At 47.9% G+C, this 9901-nt stretch overlaps 2 protein-coding genes across 4 annotated transcripts; one reads left to right on the top strand and one right to left on the bottom strand.

The window, feature by feature from the left end:
* Nucleotides 1–1085: 1085 nt before the first annotated feature.
* Nucleotides 1086–2471, top strand: LOC106350129. The gene has a single exon (XM_013790060.2). It carries the CDS (start codon nt 1086–1088, stop codon nt 2469–2471), a length of 1386 nt encoding a protein of 461 aa, XP_013645514.2.
* A 4540-nt stretch (nt 2472–7011) lies between these two features.
* On the bottom strand, nt 7012–9180 carry LOC125592432. Of its 3 annotated transcripts, none has more exons than XM_048767575.1 (3): nt 8151–9180; nt 7430–8069; nt 7012–7342 (listed from the first exon to the last, which is right to left on the bottom strand). In XM_048767575.1, exons 1-3 carry the CDS (start codon nt 8643–8645, stop codon nt 7251–7253), a joined length of 1227 nt encoding a protein of 408 aa, XP_048623532.1. In that variant the 5' UTR covers nt 8646–9180; the 3' UTR covers nt 7012–7250. The 3 variants fall into 3 exon arrangements, with proteins under 3 accessions (XP_048623532.1, XP_048623530.1, XP_048623531.1); XM_048767573.1 differs by having other exon boundaries at nt 7012–8069; nt 8151–8722; nt 8799–9176; XM_048767574.1 differs by having other exon boundaries at nt 7012–7348; nt 8151–9176.
* Between the last annotated feature and the right edge of the window lie 721 nt (nt 9181–9901).

A 9901-nucleotide genomic window follows, 5' to 3' on the forward strand; every position in this document is an offset into this window, starting at 1 on the left:
CCATCGCATCAATCCGCTCCGAACCAAACGGAAGATCAGCTTTCTGAGATCCGTCGGATGATGCTCCAGTTAGTGGACAAAGCTCAAGAGACCGAGCGAACGGTGCAACAGTTAGCCGAACGGCAGCAACAGTTCGAAGAGATAACCAGATCTCAATCCGCAACGACCCAACCGTCCGTCCACCAGGGAAGAGGAGTCACTTTCCATGAACGGTTAGCTGACCCTTCCTTCCCTAGAGAGCGCCTGAACTTCTCCCCTGATAGCCCAGGTGCAGAAGGGCAGGAACCTGCTTTCCGAACGCCTCGCGCTAGGACAGCTCCTGCGTTTACCCCTCCTATCACCAGCACCATGGGGAGCAATGTAGCTACAACTAGCTCCATGCCTGATCGAAACACCGGTGGGAGCACCCGTTTGCCTCCACCGCCACCTCCTTCCGGGTCTGGAGCAGGAACCAACATACCGTCCGGGGCCAGAACATCAGCTTCAGTGTTTCAAGCTAGGGTTTCAACCCCAAGCACAGACGAATACCAAAGAACGGATGCTGATCCTGCAGCTCTCCGCACTAACCTCGCTCGGAGCCTAAGGACCAATGAGCGACCTATTTCGCCAGCTAGCTGGGAAGACGACCGAGCTCGGTCTCACCAGGAACCTGCTCGCCGAGTATCTGATAATGACCCAAATGTCCTTCCCTTCGAGGGACCTGACGCAATTCGCAGGTACATGGAGCGAACCCACGCAGCTCTCCAGAAATTGGGAGCTCAAGTTCACAAGGTAACGAGCTCAGCTCCCGAAATCGAGAGCTTAATTGAGGAGACTCGTGGAACTCCGTTCACCGATAGAATTGCCAACTCTTACATAAGAGATACTCGAAAAATTAAGATTCCTGAATACGATGGGAACGCAGACCCAAAGGCCTATTTAAGAGCCTTCCGATTAGCTATCGTTAAAGCTCACTTCACAAAGGAAGAGTGTGATGCAGGATATTGCAGAACATTTGCCGAAAACCTGATCGGAACAGCCTCGAATGGTTCTCCAGCCTCGAGCCGAACTCTATAGACAGTTTCGATCAATTGGCTAACGCCTTTATGAAGCAATATTCAACTCACATCCTGAAACAAGCGTCTGAGGCTGACCTCTGGAAGATCAGACAAGGACTGGAAGACTCACTGCGAGTCTACATCGAAAAGTTCAGAGCAGTAAGAACTAAACTCTCGAATCCCAACGATCAGGTAGCCATTGAGGCTCTTAGGAGAGGTCTCTGGTATAAATCAGGTTTCTTCTCGGAGCTAACGCTAAATCCCCCTCCAACCATCGATGACGCCCTCCATAAGGCCTCTAGATACATTACCTTGGAGGAGGAAATGGCAGCATTAGATAAGCTCCACAGAAAACCCCAGAGTCACCCGAAAGGCGAAGCCTCCGATGGAAAGGGACCTCACAAAAGAGGTAGCTCCCGAAATAATCAGACCCAGGGAGAACATTCTTACGTAGTCGAGGAAGACAAGGAAGAAAAACCTGTCGCCGCGACAGCTAAAGCCCCCTGGTCCAAAGGTTATGACGAGAGCAAACATTGCTCTTACCACGATCGAAAGGGACATTCAACCGAAGAATGTTGGGACCTCCAACGACAACTGGCTGCTAAATTCGCAGCCGGAGAAATAAAAGATGTGGACCTCAAAAAGCCACAACCTTATCAGAAGAGAGGTCCCAGAGATAGCTCTCCAAAACGCGAGAGGTCACCTGAAAAAGAAACAGACTCACCACCCCCAGCTCCCAAAAAGAGAGTCGATATGATCCTTGGAAAGTTTCCACAAGGAAAAAGCCTACAAATCGAGGCCCTCTTGAGTAAACCACCTCCCCAATCGAGCCCTGGCTCAAGGATCGATTACATCCTTGGAGGGTCCGGTGTGTGTCAAGACTCCGTTAACTCTATTAAAAGTCACGTACGGAAAGCTGTGTCAAACACTCAGTCCAAACCGACCAAGCCTGAGTCTAACACTAAGATCTCTTTCTGGGAGAGTGAGACATTAGACCTCGATAGACCTCACGACGATGCCCTTGTCATAACATTAAATATAGCAGGGTACGAGGTACCTAAGCTCATGATCGACACCGGAAGCTCCGTCGATCTTATTTTCTACAACGCACTAAAGGGAATGGAAATAGACGACTACGAAATTGTCGACCAGAAATCCAACCTCGTAGGTTTCTCAGGTGAAACAGCCACCTCATTGGGAACAATTAAGCTCCCAATTATAGCTGGCGGAGTCATGAAAATGACCAACTTCATAGTTGTCGACAAACCATCCCCTTTCCACGCAATCCTCGGAAGGCCTTGGATTCATAAGATGAAAGCAGTAGCTTCAACTTATCACCAATGCGTGAAATTTCCAACAACCAACGGAATAGCTACCATACACGGTAGCCAAAAGATTTCAAGGATCTGTTACCTGGGAGGATTCGAATCATAAAAGAATCCCCCCAATAGCAATTACAGATCCAGGAGAGTCGCGAAATGCAACGAAATATCCGAGGTCCCCCTAAGAACCTCACCGAAAAAGTTAGCATCGACGACTCAAATCCTGAGAAACAGGTGAGCATCGGATCCGAGCTACCTCTCGAAACCAAAAAGGAGCTCGTCGAATTCCTAAAACAGAATATCAAAACTTTGCATGGACCACCAGCGACATGAAAGGCATAGATGCAAATGTCACCACTCATAAGCTCAATGTAGACCCTACTTTTAAACCGATCAAACAGAAACGTCGTAAGCTAGGTCTAGAAAAAGCCCAAGCTGTCAACGACGAGGTCGATCGACTAACAAAGGCCGGGTCCATCCGAGAGGTACAATACCCCGATTGGCTAGCTAACCCAGTGGTAGTAAAAAAGAAGAATGGGAAATGGAGAATCTGTGTAGACTTCACCGATTTAAACAAAGCCTGTCCTAAGGACAGCTTCCCGTTACCTCATATCGATCGTTTGGTCGAAGCAACGGCTGGACACCAGCTCTTGTCCTTTATGGATGCCTTTTCAGGATATAACCAGATTATGATGGATCCTGAGGATCAAGAGAAAACCGCATTCATAACTGAACGAGGAACCTATTGTTACAAGGTCATGCCGTTTGGTTTGAAAAACGCGGGAGCTACCTATCAAAGGTTAGTAAATAAAATGTTCGCTGGACAACTCGGAAAAACCATGGAAGTCTACATCGACGACATGTTAGTCAAATCCTCAAAGGGGGAGGACCACATCTCCCATCTAAGAGAATGTTTCGAAATCCTCAACAAATACGACATGAAGCTAAACCCAGCTAAGTGTACCTTCGGAGTACCTTCCGGCGAATTCCTAGGTTACCTCGTAACCGAAAGAGGCATCGAAGCCAACCCGAAACAAATAGCGACATTCCTGGAAATGCCATCACCTAAAACGACCAGAGAGGTACAAAGATTGACCGGACGGATCGCAGCACTAAATCGATTCATCTCCAGGTCCACCGATAAATGCCTTCCATTCTATAAACTTCTGAAAAATAATAAGAAGTTCTTATGGGATGAAAAGTGCGAAGAAGCCTTCAAACAGCTGAAGGCTTACCTCTCGGAACCTCCGATACTATCCAAACCTGTAGTAGGAGAACCACTGTACCTGTACCTCGCCGTGTCGGCAGCTGCAGTCAGCGGAGTGCTAGTACGAGAGGAACAAAACGAACAGAGACCTGTCTATTATACTAGCAAAAGCTTAATAGACGCCGAGACGAGATATCCCACCATGGAAAAACTAGCCCTAGCAGTCGTGACAGCTGCCAGGAAGCTGCGACCTTATTTCCAATCGCACTCGATCATCGTAATGACCTCACAACCATTACGGACGATTCTGCATAGCCCTAGCCAATCCGGACGATTAGCAAAATGGGCTATAGAGCTCAGCGAGTACGACATCGAGTACAGACCCCGAGCAGCAGCAAAAGCTCAGGTCCTCGCCGATTTCGTTATTGAGCTAGCATCCGAACATCTAGACCAGGAAACAGAGGTTCCGAAATGGAGCCTATACGTGGACGGAGCCTCGTCAAGGCAAGGCTCCGGTGTCGGTTTAAGACTAACCTCCTCAGCCGGAGAAACCATCGAACAATCCTATAGACTTGGATTTAACGCTTCCAACAACGAGGCCGAGTACGAAGCACTAATCGCTGGATTAAAGCTCGCCCTGAGCCTCGGAATTCGGGAGCTAAACGCCTACAGCGACTCGCAGCTGGTAGCTAGCCAGTTTCACGGGGAATACGAAACAAGGGACGAAAGAATGGGGGCATACCTCGAGGTCGTCCTAAACCTCACAAAGCAGTTTGACAAGTTCGAGCTAACGAGGATCCCACGAGGGGAGAACTCCTCAGCAGACGCGCTCGCCGCATTAGCTTCCACATCCGACCCTCTCGTAAAACGAATTATACCCGTGGAAGGAATCGAGAAGCCAAGTATCGACATAGCTACCAAGGCTGAGATGGATAGCAAACCAAAGGAAAAAATAGAGGATAACAGCCTCCCGACGGTAGCTACCCAAGTTTTCACGACATTCTGGTTCCCGAAAACTAGAACACGCAGCTTTAGAAAGCACACCTCCAGGAAAGCAACCCAGAACCCGGAAAACAACGACAAAAGTGAAGGTACTCACCGAAGTTCAGACTCCCTAGAGCCTAACTCTACGAGTACCTCCGGGGGCACCATCCAGACCTCGGAGCCACTTGTCTATAAAGTCCAAACAAGAAGCCGCACCGCTCTTAAAAACGCATCTAGGAACGCTACACAAACCACAGGGGATAACGAGGAAATTGGAGATATTCCTCAGAACCCAGAACCTACTCCAACGAATATCTCCGGGGGCACCACGGCACCAGGTCCCGAACAGGAATCTCCCTCCTCTCTTCACAACAAAGTTGTAGGAGAGAAGACTGGAGAATACCGATCATGGATTACATCCTAGAGGGAAAAATTCCACCCAACAAGTGGGAGGCTCGAAAACTCAAAGCTTTAGCAGCAAGATACTGTATAATCGAGTCAGCCCTCCACAAACGAAGTGTCTCCGGACCTTACCTAAAATGCGTTCACGGCCTAGTAGCTATGAAACTCATGAAGGAAATGCACGACGGTTCCTGTGGAAACCATTCCGGAGGCAGAGCCTTAGCCATCCGAATAAAAAGGCAAGGCTACTTCTGGCCTACCATTATCGCAGATTGTGAGGTCTACTCCTCATCGTGCGACAAATGCCAAAGGCATGCACCGATCATACACCAACCAGCGGAAAAGCTGTCTAACATATCAGCTCCCTACCCATTCATGAGGTGGTCTATGGACATTATAGGTCCATTAGTACCTTCAGGGAAAGGAAAGAAGTTACTAAACCTCCTGGTCCTAACCGACTACTTCACGAAATGGATTGAAGCTGAAGCTTTCCAACAAATAAACAGATTCGAGGTCGAAGGATTTGTTTGGAAAAACATCGTATGCAGGCATGGCGTCCCATACGAAATCGTAACCGACAATGGAGGACAGTTCATATCCCACGACTTCAAAAGTTTCTGCGATAAATGGAACATCCGCCTCACCTTCTCATCACCTCGGCGACCTCAAGGGAACGGACAGGCGGAGGCTGCCAACAAATCAGTTTTAGCAAACCTCAAGAAACGCCTAGGAGCCCAAAAGGAGCTTTGGTCGGAAAAACTACCCGAAGTACTATGGGCCTGCCGAACCACCCCACGAAAAGCTACAGAGGAAACTCCCTTCTCCTTAGCTTATGGGATGGAAGCTGTCGTCCCAGCAGAAACCACCGCAGGTAGCCTCAGACGGGAGCTCTGCACCTCAAATCCCGCAGCTAATAACCAGCTCCTGATGGATAGCCTCGACTTGATCGAGGAAAGACGAGACCAAGCCTTGCTTCGCATTCAAAATTATCAGCAAGCAATGGCACGACACTACAATTCCAAAGTAAGGCCCCGACAGTTCGCCGTAGGGGACCTAGTGCTTAGGAAAGTGTTCGAAGGAACAAAGGAACCGGGAGCTGGAAAGTTAGGAACCAACTGGGAAGGACCCTACCGAATTATCCACATAGTACGACCCGGAGTTTACAAACTCCAGAAGGTACGAACCGGGGTACCTGAAATCCGATCGTGGAATGCCACGAACCTCAAAAGATACTATCATTAGGTACCTAAAACCCCTGAACTACGTTTGGCTTGATCCCTTGACTGGGTACGTAGGCAACTCCGTCATGAGTGCAGCCCCAACCTCTTCTCACCAACCTCCTCACCTAAGCCAAAGGGGCAGGTGTTACCAAGAACACTTAGCCTAAAAATAGTTACTGTGTAAATAATCTGAATCATGTATTCTCTGATATCTGATATTAATAAAACGATTGATTCAGTTTCATAAACATCAAAGGTCTTAAAACCCTCCAAGAAAATTTAGGTCCCCCTAAATCGGGACCTAAGCTCAACAATCTCGAATACATTCAGGTCCCTGAAAACCTGAACCTAAGGTCTTAAAATCCTTAATACACCCAAAGGTCTTAAAATCCTTAACATAAACTAAGGTCTTAAAATCCTTAACAATCAGCAAGGTCTTAAAATCCTTAACAATCAGCAAGGTCCTAAAATCCTTAACAATCAACCAGGTCCTAAAATCCTAATCAAAACCAGAAGGTCTTGAAACCCTTATCAAAATCGAAAAGTCTTAAAATCCTAAAGAATCAGGAAAATCCCGAAATTCCTCAATTCCATCCGTTAAACTTCAAAGGCCTCGAAGTCCTTCGAATTAACTCAGGTCCCTATGAATCTAAATCCAGGTTCCTACGAACCTGAACAACCAGGTCCCAGAACCTTACGAATCGGACTCAGGTCCCCGAGCTAAAATCAAGAACTCTCTTTAAGGTTATCACGACCGAATATCCATTAAGCTAAATGCTTATCATAAATAAAGACTAAAGGTCCTAATCCGACTCAACGATGACGGCACACAACTCATCTGAGATTCGCAATCACTATGATTAAATGAAACGAGGTTAAGTTCAAAAACTTAAAACAGAAATAATAGCCACGATTTAAACATAAGAAAGGGTTTAAAAACCTCCCCAGGCTATTGAAATCCAGCAAGCGTTAAGGTTTAAAGGCCTCCTCAGGCACTAAGTCACAAAACATAACGAAACAAAGCCCTTAGGCCGAAGTCTTAAAAACACAAAACATAAAGTTAAAAGAGCCGTAGCTCTCAATCTTCCTTCTCTTCCTGAATCGGATCACCAGCACCGGCAGGAACTCCCTCATCGACCACATTGCCGTCACCTCCTATTGCTGCCTCGACTGGAGCTAAGTCAGGAGCCATCAAACCCAAATTAGAGCCATACTCCCCAGAAAAGGATGGATTAAACATGTTAATCTCGAAAGTACCTGAACTCTCCGAGATCTGGGGAAGAGGAAGCTTGCTGACCGAGAAGTCAGAGACTTGAGCCTTCTCATACGCAGTTGTCGCTTCTGGTAATAAGGCCACCAATTGGTTGTACTCCTCTTCAACGCTTTGGATCTTGTTGTTCAGCATATCCTTCAAGAGGTCGGCATTAGCTTGGAGCTCCTGAGCGTACACCAAAGCGTCGACCTCATCTTTCTTCCTAGCAAACTTCTCCTTAACACAGACCAGGATCTTGCCGTAAGCTTCGGCGACTTCTTTCTTCCCTTCCCTGACAGCCAGCTTGACTTCAGCTTCCTTGTTCTTCTGGCTATCCCGGGATGAGGCAATGAGCTCACGTACTTGATGCTCAGCTATCTTTCGAGCAGCCTCTAAATCATTGATCCTCCTGCTCTTCACCTGGATATCGAGCTTTTGACTCTCGATCTCTCCTTGCTGAGCATCGGCCTTCGAGCCTAGCCTCGTCACTTCGGCTTCGAGTTCAGAAATTCGAACCCGGGCTTGGTCAAGATCGGTTTTGGCTGCCTTAACCATCTCGGTAACCTCAGCAAGTTCACCAGCATTGGGGGCAGCACACAGAGCATTCTCAAACCTGAGCTGGGCCCTGTTAACAGCCCCAGCCAACTGCAATAAATCCAAAGAAAATATATATATATATCATCGTCTCCAAAGAATGTAAACAAATAACAGATAGAGATCACGTACCTGACCCATACAGTGGGCAATATCGAGATACTCATCTCGGTTAGTCAGGTCCTTGAGCGCTGGAAGGGGACATCCCACGCTCTTCAGGTGCCTCATTATCGCAGCTAGGCCCCAAGAGTCATCCAGGATCGACCCAGGCTTCGAATGGGTAAAGCTCCACCCAACAGTCCCTCCTCTAGAGGACGAGGAAGAAGAACGGATGGAAGCTCCGCCCTGATCGATCCTGGGCCTCTTGTGTCTCGACGGCTCGATCTCAGAGGTACCCTTCGGAGCCTGGTAGTCAGCCTCCGGCACCTGGACCTCAGGGAGAGGAGCAGCATCCTGAGCTACAACCTCAGTTGGAGTAGTCTCGACAACAGGTTTGGATCCTCCGTCGTCCAAAACTTCCTTCATTGAGATAAGGAACGATCCTCCTTGGTTCCTGTCGCTTCCACGAGAAGCACTGGCAGCTTTAGAGGGGTTACCCCTAGAACGGAATGACGGTCGCAGAGTCATGTCACCTGGCTGAGACTTTTCAGTTCCCGAAGCACTAGCACCAGTTGAGATCGATACAACCGAATCGCCTGCCGAAACTGGAACAATGGAAATCCTTAAGTTTAAAAACTTCAAAGCGATAAAATCATTGAAAAGGTTCGGACAAGAACTCACTCTCAAGGTTCTCAGCAGGAATGGGATCTTGGAAAGAGGCGTTGTAGGTATCTGGGAATCTGGCTGCACTTATTCGAGAAGTGGTGTAGGCCACCCAGGTACAGGGACTCTGTTGCAACTTGCGGTATAGAGCCCTGGTGAGCTTGGTAGAGAGCTTCGGGGGATCTTCGATTTCTGCAAGTAAATCAGAGCAAAAGGTTACTCGGCCATAAATGAATAAAACGAAAAAAGCATATCCCTAGAATTCCTAACCAGATGGATTAGTCCAAGTGACCCTAAGGTTCCGACCCACAGGAACCGTCGAAGGATCAACTTTAACGTAAAAATACTTCTTCCTCCAGTCATCATCACTACTAGAGAATCTGAAGATAACATGATTGGGACGACTAGGGAGGTAGTAGGTCCCGGTACCACCCTCCTTAGAGGCGCTTTCCTTCAGGGAAAAGAGGCTCATAAGTTCGGTAAGACCGACGCTAACCCCCTCCTCTTTGGACCTAGTGATAAAGCCGTTTATCACCCGGATAACCGAGGGACAGAGTTGGGAAAGGGCTAACTGATAATGATCTAGTAGATCAAGCAGTAGGGTCGGAAGAGGAAATCTCAAGTGAGACTTGGAGATGTACTTCTCATGGCAACAGAACCAACCCTCCGGAGCGGTCTCGGGGGTTTCGTCAGAATTACAGGCACGGCCAAGCTCCTTTTGGGCGAGAGCTTGAACCATGAGGTTAACCACGTCTTGATTTTTCAGCAACGAAGGCGAGTGAGGACTGCTCCCACTAGAATCGTCTTTCTTCTTCCGTTTAGAAACTCTGGTCGCGATTGCCTCCCTGGCTGTCTTTTTCCCCTTCCTCATCTTGGCTCCGATTTCTTGCTTAACTTTCAGTAGTTTAGCTCCAGAAGCAGAGGGAGGCATCCCGGATTCCCCGGAACCTTCTTTCGGATGATCCATAGTATGGGAAGGTTAAGGAGAAAATCGATTGCAAGGTTTGGGAGAGAATTTGCAGAGAAAAGTAACGAGGAAGATAAAAAAAATCGCAGTAAAATAAAGAGAGAGAAGTTACCTTGAAAACCGAACGGAGGCGTGGAGAAAGTGGAAGGCTAGC

Source organism: Brassica napus, chromosome C9 (assembly GCF_020379485.1).
Source record: "Brassica napus cultivar Da-Ae chromosome C9, Da-Ae, whole genome shotgun sequence".
Lineage (NCBI taxonomy): Eukaryota > Viridiplantae > Streptophyta > Magnoliopsida > Brassicales > Brassicaceae > Brassica > Brassica napus.